A 23,489-nucleotide genomic window follows, 5' to 3' on the forward strand; every position below is an offset into this window, starting at 1 on the left:
TCCACTCCTCTCTCGCCCCGCCCCACCCCCCGCCCCTTCCGGAAGCCACCACAACGAATCCCGGCACCCTAGCAACAGCGCTTTTTGGGCGGTCCAGTCCGGGAGCAGGGCTCTCGGTGCGAGCCAATAGTGAGGGGCTCCGGGAGTGAGGCGCGGGGGGCGGGGCTCGGCGCGGCCGCCGCCATCTTGGTGCGAGAGAAACAATAGGACGGAAGCACCGCGGGACCCGGCTGAGGCAGCAGGTAACGCCCGCTTTGCCCGGCTTGGGGCCCTGCCTGCGGCCCTGCCACCCTGGGGACTTTAGAGGATGGTTTCCCTGGGCATTTGGGGGAAGGGGTTTTTGTCATTAGCGGTGTCCCTGGGCTATTTGGGTTATTTGGGGAGGGGCTCTCCCGCGATCATGGGGGTGGGAGAGATGTAGGGTCCTTGTGGGCCAGATTTCTTCGGGTCATCATTTGAGAGAGGCATTATGTCTTCAGGTTATTGGGGAGAGAAGAGCTCTCCTGGGTTTGAGGGGTAGAGTCTTCTCTGGTCATTGGGGGTTCCCCGGATATTTTGGGGGTGCGGTATCTCCCCCTGTCATTGAAGTCTCCTCAGGTCTTTGGAGGGAAGGCAAGATCTCTCGGGTCATTGAGGGGTCTCTCCAGGACATTGGCGTCCACGATCTCCTGGGTCATTGAGGGGCGTCTCCTTGAATGTTCGGTTGGAGAAGTCAGCCCAACGCCTCAGGTACAGTTACCTGCGGCCGGCAGATGTGCAGCCATTTTGAGTGTTGAATGCCAGTTGGGTTTGTCAGCTGGTGGGGAAATCTGCACACCTAGCCTTATTGTCCCTAAAGGCCTAAAATGGATCCGAGAACGTCTTTATAGCGATAAGCTTCACCGTACGTGGAGCTTTCATTTCTTTCACATTTGATTACAGACTGCTTTTTGTCTTTTTCATCCTAATGATTTATTCTTGGATTTTATTCAGTTTCATACAGTAAAACTGAATTGCAGAAAAGTGAGTACAGACGTTGTGAAAATAAAATGTAGAAGCCAGTAAAATCTTAATAAATACCAGGGGAAATGAGTACTTAAATACCAGGGGAAATAGAACTAATCACTGTTTGGAATGAAACATTTTGGTAGCAGAAATGTACACAGAACAAGAATAAAACAAAATCATCTGAAAGAATAGTTTTAAGAAAAAGTACTGAAACTTTTTAAAACTGGTAACAGAAGTGTTGCAGATCACCAGTTTCATGATATTTTGTTTGAAGCACCATGATTAAAGTACTTTTGATGAATTCTAGTATTTAAAATATTTGCTGTATCTGCATTTTTAGCAGGGTAACATTTAAAGTGAACTAAGATGCTTATTTACAGAGGTTGCTGCTGTGGAGTTTGTGTAGTTGCGTCCTATAATCTAGTGTTAAGTATTTAAAGAGATGTTTCAGGGTGGTACTGTTATTGTTTTAACTTTAGCCAGTGCCAGAATTAGCAACCGAGCAAAATGAGTACTTTATCATGTTGATGTAATAGGCTAGTTGATCACCTATTAACTTTTCTGGAGGAAAAAGTCAGTTGAATGGCTGTTCCAGTTGGTTTACCTGCTTTGTGACTTCAGAATAGAATTCACAGGAATTGTTAGAAATCATGGGATGAGAACTAGGGCTAGAGTTGATATAATTTTAAAAACCAGTTTAGCAGATATAATAGACTTCTTTTTGCTTCAGGGCTTTGCAGGTGACAGACAGGTACACGTTATATCTGCCTGGTATCTGTCTGAGCACTGGAATGTGTGAAAGAAGGTGCAACCACTGGCTGATGAATCTTAGCCAGTCTTCCTTACAGAGGGGTGCGAGGGATGCCAGAGCCTTCCGTAAGCACCGGAGATGTCACTGGTATCTAGGCAACACGGATGAGACTGAGCCTCCCTGAGGCCAGCTTGCTGAGGTGAAAATTTTCCATTGTTTGGCTCATAAAGAGGATGCACTGGGGAAGAATTTTTCCCATAAGTGAAGTTATTTTACCTAGTGGGATAATCACCTTAAACAAACTGTACACACTTATATAATGGAAAGTAAGTAGATGATTACTCTCATATGATTACATTTTATATGATTACATTTTAAAGCATGTTTTTGTTTTTTAAATAAATTATATTTTGGCCTGTTTGCATATGGAGTAATGAAAGTAACAAGTAGTACTGTAGTACTAGCGTTTCATAGTATATTCTGGTAGCAAGAAAGGATTCTTTTCCCAAAAAATTGAATTTAGAATTTATCTCAGAATTTGAAGGAAAGTCTTCTAAGATGATGGATAGTTGGTTTGGGTCTGTTAGCCATCCATCCATCACCAGCTTCTGTAGTTACCAACTCCTAGCCAACCTTGTTTCATTTACACTCTGCCTTCCTTCCCTATCTTAAAAAAAAAAAATTGCTGAAGTTTTAGGAAACGTATCCAAAAAAATGTATTTTATCCATAAGTATTTTACTGTGTATCTCTTAGAAACAAGGAGCTACCCACTTTATCTACAACACTATTATTCTGTCTAAAAAACGGTAATTCCTTAATATTTTTTCAAATATTCAGTCATAGTCAAATGTCCTCAGTTGTCCCACTATTTTTTTTATTGAGACCTTCTGACTCTAGTGGCCAGGTTTGAAGGGGTCACACCTGTATATCTTTTTGATGAAAAAATTGTGAAGGAACTGCCAAGGCTCATTCAAAAATGAACCCTGAACTGTGAACTCAGGACTGTCACGGACCTCAAGGACAACACAGTGCAAGACCCTCCTCCTCCCCCTGTGTCATGTGGTCCAGATCTTCTGTGTGCAATGGAGAGGAGATTCTTCCCCTTAGCCTCCAGGAGGATGTAGATGTTCTGCTCCTTGTCTCTTTACAGACCTCATTCTCTCACACTGACATTGCACCCTTGCTTACAGGCTGTTCACCATTATGCGGGCCTTGATCCAGTGCTCCTCCTTCTTTACCCTTGGGGTTCCTTCTGAATTCCCTTTGTAGGTAATTCCCAGATCTGTTTTCAGGTTAGGTTCACTCAAGCTTCAATCCCAGTACTTCTCTGTCTTCTGAACATTTCTTCTTGATTCCTTGACCATCCATTATTAAGTGTTTGCAGCTCAGCTCTGTCTTCTCAGCTGTTTCTGACTTCATGAACAAAACATCCTTGTTCTGACTTGTTGTGAAGGCTCAATATTTGACTCATCCCTCTAATTTGATTCCCTGTATCAGGGGTTCGGAAAGTATTGTCCATGGTTGCCTGCTCCACAGATTGTATGCAGAGTTCAGTGGTGGTGTGCATGTTTCAGGAGAGAGGCCCACAGTTGTCTCAGATTCTCTAGGGGTCACTCGCCCCCTTGAGAGTTAAGGACAGTGTGCTAGACCTAAGCAACCTACCAGGTCCTGTTTCTCTACCCTCCCACCCCACTCCTTCCTTAATTCTCTTGTGTGAGCTGGACAGGGCAGCAGGCTCTGTGGGTACAGTGGAGAAGACAGGAGACCCTGTGCCCTGCCAGGGGTGCCATTGAGTCAGGGGAGGTGACATTAAGGAGGTCATTCTAGGTGAGACAGGCATCTGGAGACAACAGTCTGATGTCTTAGTGGCCCCAGAATATAAGGGCTGTTAGGACTCTTTCCCTGCCGCATCCCCTTCCCCCTTCCCTGGGGATGAAAGAGGAGAGACCTGTGAGAGAAGGAAGCCCAGGAGGGGAGATGATGGAGAGGTCAGTTTGGTTGTGGTCCTGATGGCCTCCTAGGGGTTGTACCTCTGTATGGGGTGGGGTGGGGGGAATTCCTGCTGTCATCTCCTTCCTCCAGAAAACTCCTAGGCTCAGGACTGTGAGATCTGTGTTGCCTCCTCTTTCATCTTTGGTTTCAACATCTTCAGATGACCAAATACTAAATTTATGGGCTTACAGAGTTGCCTGAAACATTACTATGGTATGACATGTAACAGAGAAGCTTGAGAGAGCTTTCTAAGGCACTCACAGTTTTTCTTTAAAAGTTTAAATATTTTTCTTCTCTTGAACCCCCTTTTTCATGTATGCTTCTAATATTTATAGGAGTTATATCTGTTTATTTGCTCCTTAAGTAAGAATGTGGACAGAGAAGGCTCCTAGTAAATGCTGGTCCCTATTGCCACTGTCCCTCCACCCATGTCATTATAGTAGTGACCTGCTAGTCCTCTGTGAAGCTTTCCTTATTTCTCTGCCAGGTTAATTTTCCTAACGTAAAGTGTTACCACCCTGCTTCAGAATCCATGGTGGCTTGAATACATTATAGGTCAGGTCAGAGTGAAACAATGGGTGCAGTCGCTTAAATCTGCTCTGTCCCAGCAGTTCTACTTCTGGGAGTTTTCTTACAGAAGTACTTCACAAGTATACAAAGCCAGATGCAAGGATGCTCATTTCATTATTATTGTAATAAAAAAGTTAGAAATAATGTCAGTAGGGAAGTCAATAAATACATTGTGATTGTGTGTGACTATTATGCAGCCTTGGAAAGGAATCATAGAGATGTGGAAAGATGTGTAAGGCATATGGCTTAGTTGGGGGGGGAATGGCAAAGGAGAAATATTAAATGATTCTGTTCATATGAAGTACTCAAGTACTCAAATTTGTAGAGACAGAAAGTTGAATGGTAGGTACCAGGGTCTGGGGGTTAGGGAGGGTGAGGAGTTATTGTTTAATAGGTATAGAGTTTCAGTGTGAGATGATGAAAAAATCCTGGACATAGATAGTGATAATTATTGCACATTGTGAATGTACTTAATGCCATAGAAGTGTATACCTCAAAATAATTAAAATGGTAAATTTTATATTGTGTATATTTTATCACTTTTTAAAAAGTTAGGTGAGAAAAAGAAAGCTGATTTTACTTGGGAGAAAAAGGCAAAATGACACATATAGCCTTAATCCTATTTGTGTAAAGAACAGAAAGATGTATTGAAGAAAATCTACAGGATGAAGAGACCCCAAACCAATAATGGTGGTCATTTTAACATACTTGTAACCAGTTTAAAAATCTGTTATTTAAGAGCTAAGCAGGATGTCTGTTGGCTCTCCATTTCTCAACCTGTTGTGGAAGCCTCCTTTCTTCACGCTTCTTACACAAGTGCCAGCTTAATTGCCGCCCTCATCCCCTTGCACTGTCAGGTCTACTCTCTGACCTCCATCTCCCAGTGCCCTTTTTGTAGGAACTAGGGATAGTGGACAGAGGGTAGCTCATGTTTGAGGGGTGCATGCAGGCAGTAGACTAGATGTTTAACCTTGTCCCACCTCCTGGCACCTCCATAAAACTGTAGCATTCCTAGAGTTCACAGGTTAAGACAGGCACCAAGAGTAGGTAATGCACCATTTATACCCAAATATAAGGCAGGCCCCAGTTTGTCCAGCTTTTAAAATTCATTATAGTTCACATACCATATAATTCACCTCAGAAGAAGTCCTGTATCCATCATCCCCTCACATAGGGTCTTTTGAGCTGCCCCTGTCCTTTGTAGAACCTATGCTTGGCCTTAAGAAGCAGACACAGCAGCACCTTCCCAGGGTTGCATGCGCAAGGACCTTATGGGTTGATTGGGATGCTGCACTTACATCAGGAGGCCAGAGGAGGACGGTAAGCCCAGGGTGCAGGATCCTGGGGCGTTTGGAATGTTTGACCTTCCAGAGGTGCCAGCTGGCAGCTTACAGACTCTGGGCCCAAAAACTGATGGATATGACCAGTAGATCTGGGACAGGTGAGGGCTGGGAAAGGAAGGGACAGGCTGCCCTTGGCCCAAGAATGATTTGTCTTACTCTTAGAGTGTTTTTACTCTGAAAATACCTTAGGCTCCTTGTATAGAACCACAGGAAGGGAACAGTGGTAAGATGTCGAAAGTGGAAGTTCCCCATTGGTCTTCCCTCCCAATCCTCACATGCTCTTGACTGACTGAAGTCTCTTGCCCTTCTCACAAGCCAGGTGATTCCAAGGGAGTTGGTGTGTGATTTGCTTCAGAACTATGGGTGCAATTAAGCTTGATTTCCCCAAGGAAGTTTTTTTATATTTTGCTGTGCCTTATTTTGGAAAGACATCTTAGGACTCATGGAGGACGACTGGCAAATGGTCAAGTGTTAGGACATAGTACTGTGACCTATGCAGTGTCAGGAATTTTCTCACTCCTGTATCTTGTTCTTTTCCTCGCTGGTCATGGAGGAACACTGACTGTCCTTGGTCAGAGTAGTTGGGTGATAAAAGATGCCGTATTGGTGCTGTGAGCCTGGATTCTTTAAAGACCCTGGAGCGGGGAGTATTTACCTGAGCGAAGTATTGTGAGGACCCAGAGGAAATTGTGCCCTCTGGGCACAGGATCTGATGCAGTGCAGGGCACATGTGGTTCATCCTCCAGCAAGTGCAGAACTCGTGCTGACCTGGGCGGGTCGGGGTTGCCTGGGTTCTGTGGCTGCCCATGAAGACTGAATCATTTTTGGCACCATTTGCTTCAGAGGATGAGTTCATGTTTAATCTGGTTTGGGGACTTGATGAGAGATGAGCAGGGGTAAACATTGACCACAGGCAGGGAGCATATAATCTTGTCTGAAGCCAATGGACCATTACTTATTAGCACACAAGAGAACCATGACTCAAAGAAAGAAAGTCCCCATAGATGGAGACCTTGTAGCAATTTTGCCCATAGCCTGACAGGGTCACTTCTGCATGTTCCTGTTGTATATGTTTCCTGCAAGATGGTGGGAGTCATAGTCTGTACCAAGGAGGAGGAGACTGGAGATGGAGATTTACTCTTGAAGAGTAACGGGCTTTTTAAGGAAGACTGGTAATTCTTGGTGTATGTATGGAATACGTGTTAGAGATTTATGAATAAATTTCATATTCTGATAAAGAGGATATATGGCACCTTAGAATCAATAATTTAAGTTTTCTTGAAGGAGTGGTGCTACAGTTTTGCTAGAAGAAGCTTTTTAAATTGCTAAAACTGTAATTCTAGCTGTGTAACTGATGAACATATTTCTAGGTAGTCTGAAAGCGCCTTCTCCCTGTCCCCTACCATTTTGGGGCCCTCTAGTCTTTCATTCCAGAAATCTGATCTGATGAGGCAAAGAGATGGGGCAGTGTGATCATGCTGGTGGTTCTAGGGAGGAGAAGCCTCTGAAAGGCTGCTGTTTCCCTTATGAAAAAGCTTGTCTGGATTTTTTGAACAGTCTGCTGTTTTATTTGTCCCTCAGCATTGGTGAAAGGATCTGCATTATTGTGACTTTTGTGAAATAGTTCCACCTACAACTTGTAGTTTCTCCTTCATTAAAACTAGAATAAAATGCTAATGAGGGAGAAAAGGAACACCTGCTGTTGGACCCCAGGCATCTGTGTCAGGTTAATGCAGGGCTTCTGTGTCTTGTCTCTCTGCTCCTGCTGCTTCCTTTGGTGGAGCCAGCCCCTGATATGGCATGGGTTTGACCCTTCCAGCCTTCTTAGCAGTGACTCTTATCTCAAAGTATCTATCCTAGGAGATATGGTGCCTAGGGGCACCCATCTGTAGGGGAAGTGATCTTACTATCTACTCCAGAAGGCTGCTGTAGGAGTGGAGGAGTTGCAGAGCAGACTAAGTGCTCAATGAACAGTAGCTTTTGTCTCTGGCATGGTTGTATCTCATTGTCATTGAAGGTTGAGGAGTTGGTCACTTCCTCCTCTGACCTTCCAGCACCATGTACACACTTTAGGGACAGCATGTATTGGAGTTATTATCCTCACTTGTTTGCATGTGGTCCATCTCCCAGGGTCTCCATCATGGAGTAGAGCTCTGAGCATGCAGTGTGGATTGGATCAGTGTGTTTTTTGTGTATGTGTGTGGATGAGTTTAAAACCTTCAAGAGCTGAGCAGCCATCTGGATTTTCCTGTTTCAGTTGCAGTGAATTATTTTACCCCCTAATATTTTCCCTTTCAGTTTTAAAAGTAACAAATATGTGCTCCAAGTCTGAGAATCTTTCAAAAAGTTTGGAACATTCAGGAAACTAAAGAGAGGGAATAGCAATCTTACCACATAGCACAGGGCAGATCCAGGTTTTGTGGTGTCTGAAGTTTATATAATGTAATATATATAATTTACTTTCTACAAAATATATAAGTACCATTTTTAAATAAAAAGATTTATAATTATGAAAACAATTGTATAAAAAAAGTGAATATTTGGATTGAAAAAAGAAATCACGAAACATTATATATTTCAAAAATCAATACTTCAGTAATTTTTTCCCTACATTTTTGGGCAGCATATTGACTGCTTCATTCTATGACAGCAGTGTCATAATTTTTCTATAGAAAAGTCACATAGTCACTACTCTAGGTTGGTTAATCCTCATATGCTTTCTGTTATTGACAACTTAGAACAATTTCTGTCAGCTTTATAACTCATTATATGTCATGTAAACTTTACCATTTTAACCATTTTTAAGTGTACAATTTAGTGGCATAGCTGGAACTTTTTGCCCATCTTTTCCTCTGTATGTCTTATGACATAGTTCAGACAATATAGATCATACATACAATTGTGTATCTTCCTTCTTTCACTTAAAGAGCATATCATAAGCATTTTCTCAAATTGTTTAAACATGTAAAATTAATAGGCAAATGTTTTATAGTATGCTAGTAGTTCATCATACACTTCCCTACTGATGGATGTGAAGGTGAGTGCGTTCATGCTGGGGGATAAGAAGTGTCCTGCTGGGACTTGATGTTTATGGAGCAGTGGTGGGAGTCTTCCTAGGGTTGATGGTAGTTTGATGCGATGCCGTATACCCATGACCCAGGTGGGTCAATCTGGTCAGCCACTGTCCTTGATACCTTTACTCTTCCTTCCTGGCTTTATTTTGCTAAAACTCCTTTTTGTTTATTCATTTTTGTCACCAGAGATTGTGCCTCATTTGTTGCCCAGCTTTTCTGGAAGTCCAGGTCATGGAGGGAGTAATTTTCCTTCTTCATTGTCTTGCAGAGGCATCTTGTTTAAAGCTGGATGGCAGACCCGCCAACATTGCTGAAGAGTCCTTCAGCAGATACCCAGTACCAACCCATGGCCTTTCTTTGCTTTGCCTGCAAAAGATGGGGATAATTACCTTTCAGTTATAACTTAGCAACCTGAAAACCTTGGGTCTTTGGGATGTGAACTCAATACCAACACAGAATTTCTGAATGCTAGTTAGTATATTTGTTTTAAACTATGATAGTTAATCTTCTGATAGCCACATTTTTACAGTTTATTCTTCAGGGACCATTCTTTTGCCTGATTTTCTACAAAAGGGAATTTTTCAAGAGGTTGCTTTGTTTACCTGAGCTTAGACTTTGTTTACATGAAATGTTTCCACACCATCAGGTCCCAGATGAGTGCTTAGGTGCTGGGTCCTTCATTTATATTTCCCAGTTAATGCAGACTTAATAAGGTGGGAGAATATAAATGGAAAATTAACACCCAGTCGATGCTGAGAATACATTTTGTAAAGTGTATGGCATGCCTCTTTAATAACTGTACTCTGTATGGTTGGTGTGGGTTTGATAATTGCAGTGGATACCTCTTGAGTTTTCTGTTGATCTGTGTGCAGCAGGTATTCATAACACAGTTGTAATTTGAGGCATTTCCTGTGGAGTGCTTACTTTGTGCTGGTGCTCTTCTGGGCTCTGGATATTAAGAACAAAACAGTCAAAAATCTCTAACTTTATGGATTTTGTTTTCTTGTGGGGCAGAGTGGGGGAGACAAAGTAAACAGGACAAATAAGAAAACCTAGTATGTTAGATGGCAGTTAAGTGCTGAGGAGAAAATAGAGCAGGGTTTTATAAGGAGTGTGGATGGGGCGATGAGGCACTTTTAGATGGGGTGGCTAAGGAAGACCTCATTAAAGAGGTGACATTTGCATAAAGAGCTGAAGGAGGTAAAAGAGTGAGCCAAGAGGATATCTGGGGAAGAGTGTACCAAGCAGAGGGAATGGCAAGGACAGAGGCCCTGAGGTAGGTGTATATCGGACTTGTTTGAGAAATAAAAAAGCCAGTATAGTTGGAGCACATTTGCTGTTGGTTTTTCTACAGAAAGACTTATTGTACCAGTATGCTTCTGTTCTGCTCATTTGTATGTAAAGGATGCTTTTGCTTTCACTTTACAAGAATTGAAAAAGATAGCCATGCAACTGGTACAGGTTTGCTGGTATTAAGACCCTGATATATAGCACAGAGAAATATATTTAAGATCTTGTAGTAGCTCATGGTGAAAAAGAATATGAAAATGAATATATGTATATTCATGTATGACTGAAAAATTGTGCTGTACATCAGAAATTGACACAACATTGTAGACTGACTATAACTCAAAAAAAAAAAAAAAAAAAAAAGACCCTGATAAAAATTAGGCTTTCAAAGTGAGCAGATGGCTTTAGGATTAGCAATGGGATTTATGAGGGAAAACATGGCTGTCCCTGAAAGTCTCTACCATCAGAGAGTATCTTCACAAGATAGTGACCCGGGTGTACCTTGCTAGGCAAGATGCTCAATGTAAGGCAAATGAGCCCTGTTAGAATGGATGGGAAGGTTAATTTCAGCCAATGCATTTGCATGTAGAAACTATTTAACAGCTAGTATCTTTTAATTACAGTATTTTCTGATTATTAAAATACGTACTTACTATAAAATTTTTGTAACAGAATAAGTATAAGAAAAATTCAGCCCTTTTATTGAAATGTAATTTATATACAATAAGATTCCTCAGTTTTAAGTCTATAATTTGATGAGTTTTGACAGATGTATGCAGTCATATATAGTCTTTTGTAGTTGACTTTTTCATAATGTTAACATAATGCTTTTGTGATTAATCTTTGTTGTTGTATATATCAGTACATTCCCTTTTTTGTTGAATAATATTCCATATATGGATATACCACATTTTGTTTATTCATTACCATTTGATGGACATTTGGGTTGTTTCCACCTTTTGGCTATTGTGAATAGTGCTGCTGTGAACATTCATGTATAAGCCTTTATATGGACATTTGTTTTCATTTCTCTTAGGTAAATACCTACGAATAGGATTACAGGGTCACATAATAAGTATATGCGTAACTTAATAAGAAACTGCCGAACTGTTTTCCAAGGTGGCTGTACATTTTCATTCCTACTAGCAATGTTTGGGGAATCCATTGAGCAACCCTGGTGGTATAATCACGGGTTGTGTATGGATGTGTGCAGATGTGGGCGGTGGCTCTGGGGCTTATGGAGAGGAGGTGCATGTGGTGAAGGTTGTTTTTCACCATCAGGCTAATACGCCTCACACCATCCCCTGTGACTGCCTAACCCTGGGGTTTTTCTTAAGGCAGAGTAAGTGGCCCCAGCAGATCCCATTTGTAGCCTCATGGACTAGATTCTAGATGTGTGAGCTAAGGGCCCGGAGGTTTTCATGAGTCATAGTTGTTTTATTTGCAATATTTTAAAGTTAAGACTATTAATATTAAGGCATTGTTTCCAATATATCCTTAAACCAATTTGATAGATTTAAGGGGATGGGCTGTGGGAGAAATCTGTGTCCTCTCCTAGGATGATCATGTTCTGTGTTCCTTACCTGGTCATAGTTTCATGGACAAACGTGAGGAAATGTGGAAAGCTAAAACAGTTGCTTAATCTGAAGCCAATATTTTACACTATTCTCTATCTCCATAGGTTCAGGGTCCACACATCGCATGGACTTCTTAGTAACCATTAATACTCTAGGATTCCTGGGAAACTGGGCGTTAGACTTCAGATATTTAAAAACCTTTAAGAGATCCAGCTGCTCAAACTGTATGTGAAACAGAGAAAGAGTGGCAGTGAAACAGAGCAGGTGCTTTGGGCACTTTTCTCTCTTCTGACCAGGCTGAGGCCACTAGAGAGGAAGCTGATCTGTTGTGTAATCCTTGGAAAGTTGATCCTTCATTTCCCACAGAGATAGGGCCTATAAAGGACCCTAAAGCAAAAGCTCCATTTCTTTGTCTGCAACCCCAAATATGAGAAATATATTGTACCGTGAAGCCATACTTATGTTCATATTCAGAGATTAAACATAATGAAAGAAAAGAATCACAAAACAGGACTTACTATGTGAAATACAATGGTACTCACTGTTTTTTCCGACTTGATTTTTTTTTCCCCCCACCGGCTACCACTCACTAATTTGGTTACACAACCCACAGAGTAGAGCTCTATGCCAGGTCTTTCCTCTCCATTTTACAGACCAGAAAACTGGAATCCAAAGGAGCCAGGGACTTGGAGTCTTTCTCCAAGTAACTGAGTGGCAGAACTTGGACCAGAAGCTGGCTCCACCTCACTACAGGATAATCCATTTTCTCCCTAATTCTGCCTCACATTTAGGAGTTTCCTCTGTCATCAGTATTGGTACAGGCGAGAATAAGCCTTATTTTTCCTGCCTTTCTTACCTGATGATGATTCTTCTCTGGGGAGCAATGTCCCTTGGACTGCCTGAGTTGGGTGCTGGGGGGAGGGTGGCAAGGTGCCATGTTATACCCAGCAGCTAGTGAACACACAGGAGATCTGGGAGAAGCTGGTGGAGACCCTCACTGGGCTTTTCAGCCTCCAGCCATGAACCATATTGTAGAGAGTTGCCATGAAGGACCAGTTTTTGTTTTGGATTTCTCATTGGGGGTAGGTAAGAGAGATGCCTGGACAGAGATTTTTTTTTCCTACTTAACTCAATACATTTAAGGAATCTCAAACAGAGTTGGAAAGGTATTTGTATTAGTGTTAGCATTACTCTGGTTACAAGAACAGTTTTACATGTTTATGAAAGATTTGAACTGCCTGGCCTATGAGGAGTATCTTGTTCTTTCATAATTGAATAATTATGGTACCTGGTTCTTGCTTGGATACTGGCAGGCTGACCATAAGCCAGTAGCTTTCCTTTGGTGTTGCTCTTACTCAAGAGGGCTTGTTCACTACTGAAAAACTAGTGTGAACCTGTCTGTATAAACCTAAAGGGCTTGTGTGGCCAAGCCTCTCAGAGCTCCACCTTCTGGAGAGAGTCTGGAATGGCTGGAAGTTCTTCAACCTTTAAGCAGATTGCCTCTGTAGTGTCTTGGGACTCCTCAACACATGCCCTACTGAGGGCTTCTGTGATGAGAACTAAGTGCCAGCTGAGAAATCAGAACTTTTGGTGAGAACGTAGTGCCAGATGAGAAATCAGAACCTTTGGTGAGAATATAGTGCCAGATGAGAAATCAGAACCTTTGGTTTGCTGCTCTTTACGTAAAGGAAAGTTTATTATTCCTATCCTCGAGTTCAGTTGGGGCCCACCATCGGTTCTCTCTGAAAGAAAGAGATTAACACCAGCTAAACTCTTTTTTTTTTTTTTTTGAAAAAAGAGGATGTTTTATAAATAGAAAATGTAAATACATGGTGAAAGCACTGTCACAGGACAGGCTAAATGTCCCATGTATATTTGAGTGCTATACAACAGCAGGTATGCCAGAGACCCTGGGCCCCAGAGGCACCTGTGTGGGGACATCCAGCAGATTGAGGTTCACTTGGAAAGTATGGCTTACTGTCCCTAGCGCTGGGTGAGTTTTCCTCAGCTCCCCAAATCAATTTAATTGGTTTCAGCATCTACCTCATAGAAGGTATCCTGAAGACCAAATGAGGCAAATTCCCGTAGTGAGCCTAGCACAGAGTCAGTGCTTTACCCTCCTTAGAGGACAGTTGGCACTCTAACCGAACCATTCTCACCACCACCACCATCTTGCAGTTGGAGTCATGGGAATCAGAGGAGTTCCCAGTAAGAACCCTATACAGATACTGAAGTGTAGCCTAAGCCCTGTTAGTAGTGCTAGTAGCGACTGTGTAGTCTGAATTATAGACAGAAAACAGAATGAGTTGGAAATGGTTCACAGGCACATACAGCTGTGCTCTGCTGAGATCCAGTGTGCTTGGGGATTCCAAGTCAGGTCTAAGGCCCTGGACCTCACTGGATGAGACCCCTGAGTGCCCCAGGAGTGCAGCTTTGGTTTAAAGGTGTGCCCCAGCTTTTGAAGATCAAGATAGAACCGATAAAAATAGTCAGTGACCTAGAACACTGTGTATCTTTTTAAAAGGAGTTAGCCAGCCTTGATCGGTTGTTTTTAGATGCAGACGTTAATCATTAAAGCTAGGCCCAAGCTCCTCTGCGAATAAGGTTAATGGGGCTTGTCTTTGGCCTTAAGCAGGGCAGTGTGCGTAGACAAAGTGGGGGAGTAAATCTTACTAGATGGTGCGTAAGCAGGTTTCCCTTCAAATGCGTTTTATAAAAACAACTAATGACCAAGAGTGAACCCTAATTTGAACTTTGATGCTGTATCAGTATAGGTTCATCACCATATGTAACAAGTGCACTCTGATGGGGGATATTGATAATGGAGGAGGCTATAGCTATGCATCTTTGGGGCAGATGGTTATATGAGAAATCTCTGTATTTTCTCAATTTTTCTGTGAACCTAAAACTGCTCTAAAAAATAAAGTATTAAATATAATTAACGGAGAGACTTGGACGTCAGTTACCTTAAGTTTAACAATTTTATTAGAAAATGTAAGAATTAATCCCAATATTAGGCTTGAAATTGTGATTTTACCTTGTCTTGGCTTCGCGGTAGTGGCTTTCCAACGCCGGGCGGGGTGATTGGGGCTGTTTAGGGGTCTCCGGAGCCATCACTGCCTGTCGACATCCGGTCCCGCCCGGCAAGAGCTCTGGCTGTTTGTTTCTGCAGCAGGAGGCGAGGCGGGAGTGGGCGGTGTGGGCGGGGCCGCGCGTAAGCTCATGCTGTTTTGTCTTTCGGCTGGAGGAGGAGGACTAGCGCCTCCAAGGCAATTCCCAGGCCGCTTCCAACTCTTTGTCACTGTTCGCTTTCGGCAGAGCATTCTGGCCCGCACAGCCGAGAAGCTGAGGCCAGACGGACGGACGCGCAGACTGACGACAGACGGAGGACGCGCTGGCCGCTGGACCCCGCCGCCTCCCCCTTCTTCCTGCTGCCTGCACTTGGAGAATGAGCCCAGCCTTCAGGGCCATGGACGTGGAGCCCCGCGCCAAGGGCGTCCTGCTGGAGCCCTTTGTCCACCAGGTTGGGGGGCACTCGTGCGTGCTCCGTTTCAACGAGACGACCCTGTGCAAGCCCCTGGTCCCAAGAGAGCACCAGTTCTACGAGACCCTCCCAGCCGAGATGCGCAAATTCACTCCCCAGTACAAAGGTGAGCCCCCAGGTGCCTTAGGGGTCTCGAGCGCCTGGGGAGGACATGCGAGGCCGGGGCAGCCATCCCGGGAGCCCTCACCCCCTCCCACTCACTCCGTGTTTTCCCTCCTCCTCCTCCTTTTGGCCCTCCGCCCAGCACCTCACACCCTCAGTTTTCAAGCCCTGGTAAGATTGCTCGATTTTGTTTTGTTTTGTGGATTTGTTTTGAGTTTATTTTGGTGGAAGTGTAGTTGTGTTTTATGTTCAGGTGTCTCTTGATAATGGTAACCCATAGTTCCCATGAGGGGACAGCGGGGGAAGACTTTGGGAGGATTTTACCCAGAATACTTGCTGCCTGCTTTTTGTCCTCGGGAAAACCAGAAGCCCTGGTGATTAGGTAGGCTGGGAGCAGGGTTGAGTCAGATGGAATGCAGGAGTGGGAGGCCTCTACTGATTAGCTGAAGCCCTTTGCTATTACGGAATGTCCCGAAATTGCTGTATTACGGCAACACTTTGATTCATATATGGTGACTCTTTCTTCCTTTTTATAATGCAATTGAGGGGGCATCAACAGCCACCAGAATGGTGTGGTCTTTCCTGGAGGGGCGGGGAATCCTTTGTAAACCAAGGAATAATCTACTAAGGAAATTAACTTTAAAGTTGCATTGCCTGGTTATACAAAAGACTCTTGAACAACCTGGGTTCTTCTGGGACTGTTGAGACATGCTCTTCGAAGACAGAATGTACTGGGAGCCTCTCTCTGTACTCTGAATATGCATGTGTGTTGTGGTGGGGGTGGGGGAGTTGGGGGCCCTCACTTGGTCCTTCTTTGTTGTTTTTTCCAGGACAAAGCCAAAGGCCCCTTGTTAGCTGGCCATCCCTGCCCCATTTTTCCCCTGGTTCTTTCCCCATGGCCACAGGGAAGTGTGGTCCCCTGAATTCCCCACCCTGGCTCCTCTGCACCCAGAGCTGGGGACTACCTCAGAAGTGTCGTCTCTCTGAGCACGCATTCCCCTGCAGCGAGCGAGCGGGCGGGCAGCAAGGACTGAGCAAATTGAGTGAACCCAGGCCAGAGAGGCCTGGGAGGAAAGGTGTTCAGCCAGTCGGTTGTAAGGCATTCGTCGGCACCTGCTGAAATGATCCCATCTGACAGCCCCCTCCTCAAAGACTGTCTAATTACACATGGCAGGTTCTAGAGACTCGGGGAGAGCTGCTTTCAAGGCTACTGTGCGTCTGTGCTCCCAGCCTAACCCTATTTGCCTTGTGTTCATTTTGTTCTTTTGTGACATGAGACTGCAAAGACCAATAAAGCAATATATTTAAGGACAAAAGGCTTGGGGTGCCCACCATGTGGGGGGTGCTGCAAGAAGCCTTTGCTAGGGTGTCTTGTGCTGTGTGGTTTGTTTTGTTTGCTCCTTTATTTTGTTTTGCTTGCCCAGTCTTCCCTTACCCTTGGATGCTTCATACCCCTCAGGCAAATCTGTGTTCCCGTGTTCAGGCTCTGCTTTAAAGCAAGCCTCAGGGCCGTCGGAGTTTCTGTTTAGGGCGTTAAAAATTCCCACAAGATATAAAGAGCAAATGTTTTTACATCTCTCTTAGGATGAGAAGAATTACATAAAAATTAATAAACATTTTCAATGATGGAAAAATGTGTCTTGTAATTCTTTGGCTCTTGCCTTGTTGAGGAAGACTCTCAGCCATGTTTGCTCCCTAATCACTTGTCTTGTATGGTGTCATTTTTTCTAGCTGTTTTGATATTTGTTAGGTTTGCAGATGAGTTTGGGCCTCTGGCAACATAGAGACTAAGGAACAGGGTAAGAAAAAAACAACTGTTACAATCATGTTATTTATAACACATCTTCCTATGGAATTAAAAGTCCTCTCTGTTCCTCACCCTCCTTCCAGGTGTGGTATCTGTGCGCTTTGAAGAAGATGAAGACAGGAACTTGTGTTTAATAGCATATCCATTAAAAGGGGACCATGGAAATGTGGACAGTGTAGATAATTCAGACTGTGAACCAAAAAGTAAGCTCCTAAGGTGGACGAACAAAAAACACCATGTCCTAGAAACAGAAAAGACCCCCAAGGACTGGGTGCGGCAACATCGGAAAGAAGAGAAGATGAAGAGGTGGGTATAGACGGAGAGGGCACTGGACTCTGTGGGAGGGTGGGGAGGGATCTCAGTCACAGCGCAGTCCCCTGGGGCTAAGGACTCACACGATGGACTTAGGTGCCTTGTCAGTCTGTGTTCAGTTCCCACATGGCATGCCCAGCTTCTCTTTAATTGACTCTGAGTTAGATCATGCCACTTTGGGTAAGATAACTGTAGTGGCAGCTGTAAAGGGTTTCAGTCACTCATTCCTTCTGCAAATGCCCTGTGCCAGGCACTATGCTGCATCCTAGAGATGGAGCAGTGACCTAGACAGGAGCCATCTGCTCACCCCAGGTTGTTCACTGATAGTGGGAGACAAAATGGTCAGTTGTGCATCCCCAAATCTTGGGGATGCACCTAAGCAGAGCCCACCGAGTACTGCACCTTGGCAAAGCTTGTAAAAACACAAAATTACATACACATATAAAATGTAGCTAAGTAGGTCGACTTATTCTCATGGAACTTCAGTTCAGATTGTCCCAGTCTCCAGCATTCTGAGTCAGGGAATCTGAATGTACCAGAAGTCGGGGGGTGGTACTGCCTAGAAGAAGAGGGCAGTGAAGGCTGCCTTGCAGGATGCAAAGTGGAGGCTGAGGCTGTTCTTGCATTTTAGGGTTTCCTTATTGTAGAAAAACAGTGAACTGGTCCCTTAATATTTTTAAATCAACTGTCTTTAGGTATAATATACATACAGTAAAATGTACCCATTTGCATTGTTTACGTGTACGCTGAAACAACTACCCAACATCAAGATATCAAACTTCCTATCAGTCCAGAAAGTTCCTTGATGCTTCTTTGGCCCTGAATTTGAATTAAGACAGTATGATTTACTGGTTTCTTGTCTCTTTATAGCCATAAATTAGAAGAAGAATTTGAGTGGCTGAAGAAATCTGAAGTCTTGTACTACAGTGTAGAGAAAAAGGGGAACGTAAGTTCCCAGTTTAAACACTATAACCCATGGAGCATGAAGTGTCACCAGCAACAGTTACAGAGAATGAAGGAGAATGCAAAACATCGGAACCAGTACAGTATCCTTTGTTCACAGGGCATCTCTGCCTTGGAGGGGAGGGGAAAGCAAGTGAGGAGACCCTTGGAACTTGTAGAGAGAATTTGTATTTTTTTAGTTATGATTGTGCCAGGACACCCTACATGGTAACTACGGGCAACTATCACTTCCCTTGGGGCTGAGAGCTGGTGTGGGAGTACAGGCTGTGGGAATGGGGTTTGATGGGTTCCTAGGGGTGAGGGGTACCTCATGGAGGGACCGGGACCTACCTGCATCAGGGAGGCTTTAGCCTAGAGTGCAAGTTGCTGGCTCATATTTTCAAACTCCTGCGGAAACTCCCAAATAGCCTAACTGCCAAGGTCTGCGGCTGACGGGGAGGACTGACCAGACTGGCACATGAAGAAAATACATGATCCTTTCTTTTTTGGGAATCAGGGAACCTAGATGTACCAGATAGAATGATGCATTGAACCTCTAAGTACCAGTTACCCAGACTGAGTTAACCCACTCACATCAGCCTCCTGCCATGACTGTCTCTATACACCCAGCATCGCCCAGCTTCGCCCAGCTGAACTCTTCTGATACAAGTGTCAGATCATTTCATCTGTATACACCTCAACATGTATCTCGAAATGATAGACATTTTAAAACATTAATACCATTATTACACCTTGAAAAGTGGACGGTAATTCCTTACTATCAAATATCTAGTATGTGTCCCCATTTTCCTAATTGTCTCGTAACTGTTTTTGATTATTTGTTTGAATGGGGATCCAAACGAGGTTCACAAACTGCATTTGGTTGAAACGTTAAGTCTTTTAAAATACTCTTTCTTTTTTCTCTTCTTGGAAATTTCTTGTCAAAAAAAACTGGGTCTTCTAGAGTTTCCCACCATCTGGATTTTACTGATTACATTCTGTGGTGTCTCTTACATGTTACTCTTTCCTCTCTGTTTCCATTAAGTTGATAATTTGATCTACAGGCTTGATCAGATTCAGGTCCAGTTTTAGGGGGGTGGGGGCAAGAATCCCTCAGAGATGGTATTGTACCTGTCCATGAGGAAGCACAGTGTTTAGTTGTCTTTCTCTTTTGTATTGCCGTTGCCTTAAATCCATTTTTTTCATTAGGTGATTTTCTAATTTTTTCATTCCTTCTTCATTTATTAGCTGGAAACCTGTGAAGAGAAACTTCTATGTGCTTATTCTGAGGTATAGTTCATATAGGAAAGGCAAGTTAAATGTTTATTTTCCTTTATTTACTAGATATTTGGAATAATGAGATGGTTTTTTAACATCCTTCAAAGGTGACCACCGAGTTTTTCAGCATTATTATGAATCCATGAATTTAAACATTTGATGTGTTTTAGTCCATTATAGTTATCTTTACTGATGCTCAAATTGTCCCATGTTTGGCCAGGAGAGCCTTTTAAAATAGGCTTCTGAGTCATTTTGACACAATGACAGTAGTTTGTGATGGCTGTCTTACTCCCTGGTATGAAGAGATGGTACAGGGTCATGTATGTGTCCTACTCCATATGTGAATTCAGTATTTCTTTAAGGCAGAAGTTGCAAACTTTCTCAGTAGAGGGCCAGATAGTAAATATTTTAGGCTTTGCAGGCCATGCACTGTATCACAACTCTGCTTTTATAGCATGAAAGCAGCTATAGACAGTAATGTAAGTAAACAAACATGGATGTATTTCAATAAAACTCTATGTATGGTCACTGAAAAATTTGAATTTCACTTAATTTTCATGTGTCATGAAGTATATATTTTTTGACCTCCTAAAAGTGTAAGAACCAGTCATTCCTAGCTTACAGGCTGTAGAGCAACGGGCAGTAGGTAATGGGTCACCAGTCCCTGCTCTAGGAGCACTGGTCTGGGCACTAGGGGAGCTCATACATCTGGCTGTGGTTTCTAGACCTTTTCATTGCCCACAGCTGGGAAATACATATTTATTTTAAAGAGAAAACTTCATAAGTTCATACTGATATTTCTAGTTCATATTTAAGATGAGGATTTACCAAACTTACTTGATGTTCTGTTTGTGATTTAGGACAGTATGTTTTTGGACCTTGATCCCACATCTTGCTGAGTTCAGGAAATGGTATATGTGTCACCGAGGCTGGGGGAGACCAGGACTGTGTTGAGTCCAGACCCAGGCTGTTTTCAGGCCAGTTCCCTGACAAGAACTGAAGGGGCCTTTTAGCCCTCTTGTCAGACCTGGGCTCCCTGCATGGGAGGTAGCAGGATCTCTGAAGCACTGTGTGCAGGCATTGTGCCCGGGGAGTGCCCAGGCCTCGTGGAGCAGCACCTTTTCTTTAGAGGGGTATTGTCCTTAACTACTCAGAATTTATCTTACTGGAAAACCTGACTTCCCGTTATGAGGTGCCTTGTGTCCTGGACCTCAAGATGGGTACGCGCCAGCATGGTGACGATGCTTCAGAGGAGAAGGCGGCTAACCAGATCCGCAAATGCCAGCAGAGCACATCTGCGGTCATCGGTGTGCGTGTGTGTGGCATGCAGGTGAGAGGAGTGTTAGGCATGGTGTGGGCTGGCCAGGGCATACAGGAACTGCCATTCCCCCACCCTGGCATAGTCCCATTTTCTTAAAAGATTACAGATTTGACTAATCTAATCTGTCACTTTCTGATTAGAAAAGAAAGCATGCATGCCTGGGTGATCCCCTCTGGGACTGGCCTGGCTGGCTGAGTCCTGAGGTTGTGGACAGGAAGGGGAGAAAGGCAAGAGGGTTAGGCCCTTTTCCACCAACCCATATGCTGAGCCGGGGGCCTGGGGATGGAACCCAGGTCAGAGGGCTATATCCTGAGTGGGTGTTGACTGGAGAGGACAGTCCTGTGTGACTGGTATTCTTACTTAACAAGTTAAAGAATCTGATCCAGGGCTGTCATATCATTGCAGTCCCCAGGACCAGGCTCTGAGATAGATGACTGTCTTACCTGACCTGCTGGTCTCCCTCCCACAGGTATACCAGGCAGGCAGTGGGCAGCTCATGTTCATGAACAAATACCATGGACGGAAGCTGTCAGTGCAGGGCTTCAAGGAGGCACTTTTCCAGTTCTTCCACAATGGGCGGTATCTGCGCCGGGAGCTCCTGGGCCCTGTGCTTAGGAAGCTGACTGAGCTCAAGGCCGTGTTGGAGCGACAAGAATCCTACCGCTTCTACTCAAGCTCCCTGCTGGTCATCTATGATGGCAAGGAGCGGCCTGAGGTGGCCCTGGACTCAGATGCTGAGGACTTGGAGGACCTGTCAGAGGAGTCAGCCGACGAGTCTGCTGGTGCCTATGCCTATAAGCCCATCGGCACAAGCTCAGTGGACGTGCGCATGATCGATTTCGCACACACCACCTGCAGGCTGTATGGCGAGGACAGTGTGGTACACGAGGGCCAGGATGCTGGCTATATCTTCGGGCTCCAGAGCCTAATAGACATTGTCACAGAGTTAAGTGAGGAAAGTGGGGAGTGAGCTTGCCGGCTGCACCAGCACCTGAGAGACTCTCTGTGTCCCAGGCACAGCTGTGCTGCGCCAGGGAGGAGGCCAGTATGGCCCGGCGGTGGCCCCTGCAGCCTGGAGCTGATGTGCAGAGGCCTCTGTGAGTCCCAGCCTGAGCCAGCCCCAGCCGCGCTTGGAGTCTTTATTTATTTTAACTATTTCTTCAACATTCCACATTTGATGATGCAGATACCTCTTTCTTCCCTGAGTGTAAATGTTCTAATACAAACCTTTTTGTTAATTGTAAACAGTGCTGCTGTCGTTCTTGCCAGGGATAGGCAGCCACCCCCCCCCCCCAACCCTCAAGAAACCTCACACGTGCTGTGACCTCCCCCAGGGCCAGTGACATCCTCTTTGCCTGTGCCCCCACCTCATGGACCCTAAAGTCACCACAGCCTCTTGGCTTGGTCCTCAGAGTCCCCTACCCTAGCACCCACACACAAAACCTTAAAATGGGTCCCTCTGGGGTCTGTACTGGCCTGATGTCCCAGCACCCTTTATGTAAATAGCTACAATTGACTCTTAACCACAGGTCTTTCCCTGTTCTCATGTGACTTAAGCCAAAATTGGGCAGCAGGTGTGCCAAACCTTGGGTCCAGCTCCTGTGCCACTGGCAGCAGCTAATGGCTGACCATTGTGATGTCAGACGTCCCGGAGCCAGTACTGGGGCGTCAGGTAGCCACCAGGCTCTGGGTCTGTTGGCAGCCATTGGCTCTGTGGTACAGGTCCCAGGAGGTCCCAGGAGATAGGGGGCTTGATGGGAGGGGGTGTTCTGCGCAATGTGGTCCTCTTGGCCACACCACCTGTCACCACTCCTGCCCACCCCTGGACCCCATGCAACTGCGCCATCCTTCATGTAGCTCCAGCCAGGGTAGCCCCTAAGAGAGCTACTTCTGCTCAGTGCTAGGAGAGTTTCAAGAAGGAGAAAGTGTGGCAGGAGGTCTTGAACTACAGGACCAGACACCAGGGAGAAGAACACAGAGCCAGTGCCAAGAAGGTAGGGTCTGGATGTCTAGTTCTTGCTGCCCCACTCCTCGCTTGAACCTCTCAGTATCTCCTCTCCAAGGCCCACTATGCCTGTGTCTACTATATCCAAAGAGGCCAGCTGCTTACACTGGCCTGCTCCCTTGACCCAGGCTTCCAGAGGGGAATGTGTCTGGACCAGCCCCTGGACAGGAATGGGAGGTCCCCAGGACCCTTAGGGCCTCTCCCCTCGGTTCCCTCCCCCACCTGCATAGGGCTTAAAAGACCTCAACAGGTCAGGGCTGAGTGGGCCGGCTAGTCAAATTAGCTCTTAAGGCCACAGGGTACCTCACTCCCACCCTCCACCAGTCACGTCTGCTCTCCGAAACGTCTGAAATAAGATAAACTGGAGTTGAAGTCCTAAAAAGTCCACAACAGAGCAATGTGATAGCATTTTGATAGGGGTGGGAGTGTGATTACCTTATACACTGAGGGAGGGAATTGTGCCTTAGGCAGTGGAAACAACATGCAAAGACCCACGTTAGACAGGAAGAGAGAAGCTAGTGTCGGAGAAGAGGTGGAATGGGGAGCAAGTATGGGAGGACTTTGGACAGGGAAATGGCCCGACCGGGTTTCTG

At 44.7% G+C, this 23,489-nt stretch overlaps 1 protein-coding gene and 1 long non-coding RNA gene across 3 annotated transcripts; one reads left to right on the plus strand and one right to left on the minus strand.

Annotated features, from left to right (window-relative positions):
• The first annotated feature begins 153 nt into the window (after positions 1-153).
• On the plus strand, positions 154-22,136 carry IP6K2 (inositol hexakisphosphate kinase 2). 2 transcript variants are annotated; one of them, XM_010978670.3, is made up of 6 exons: positions 154-242; positions 14,904-15,235; positions 17,122-17,344; positions 18,221-18,396; positions 20,725-20,900; positions 21,361-22,136. In XM_010978670.3, the coding sequence occupies exons 2-6, from the start codon at positions 15,034-15,036 to the stop codon at positions 21,859-21,861; spliced, it is 1,278 nt and encodes a 425-aa protein (XP_010976972.1). In that variant the 5' UTR covers positions 154-242; positions 14,904-15,033; the 3' UTR covers positions 21,862-22,136. The 2 variants fall into 2 exon arrangements, with proteins under 2 accessions (XP_010976972.1, XP_010976980.1); XM_010978678.3 differs by lacking the exon at positions 154-242 and adding an exon at positions 256-729.
• Positions 8,060-14,776, minus strand: LOC135323347 (uncharacterized). Its single transcript, XR_010384862.1, has 2 exons — positions 14,623-14,776; positions 8,060-9,084 (listed from the first exon to the last, which is right to left on the minus strand). It is a non-coding gene; the product is annotated as an uncharacterized LOC135323347 (long non-coding RNA).
• Positions 22,137-23,489: the final 1,353 nt, after the last annotated feature.

This window comes from Camelus dromedarius, chromosome 17 (genome assembly GCF_036321535.1).
Source record: "Camelus dromedarius isolate mCamDro1 chromosome 17, mCamDro1.pat, whole genome shotgun sequence".
Lineage (NCBI taxonomy): Eukaryota > Metazoa > Chordata > Mammalia > Artiodactyla > Camelidae > Camelus > Camelus dromedarius.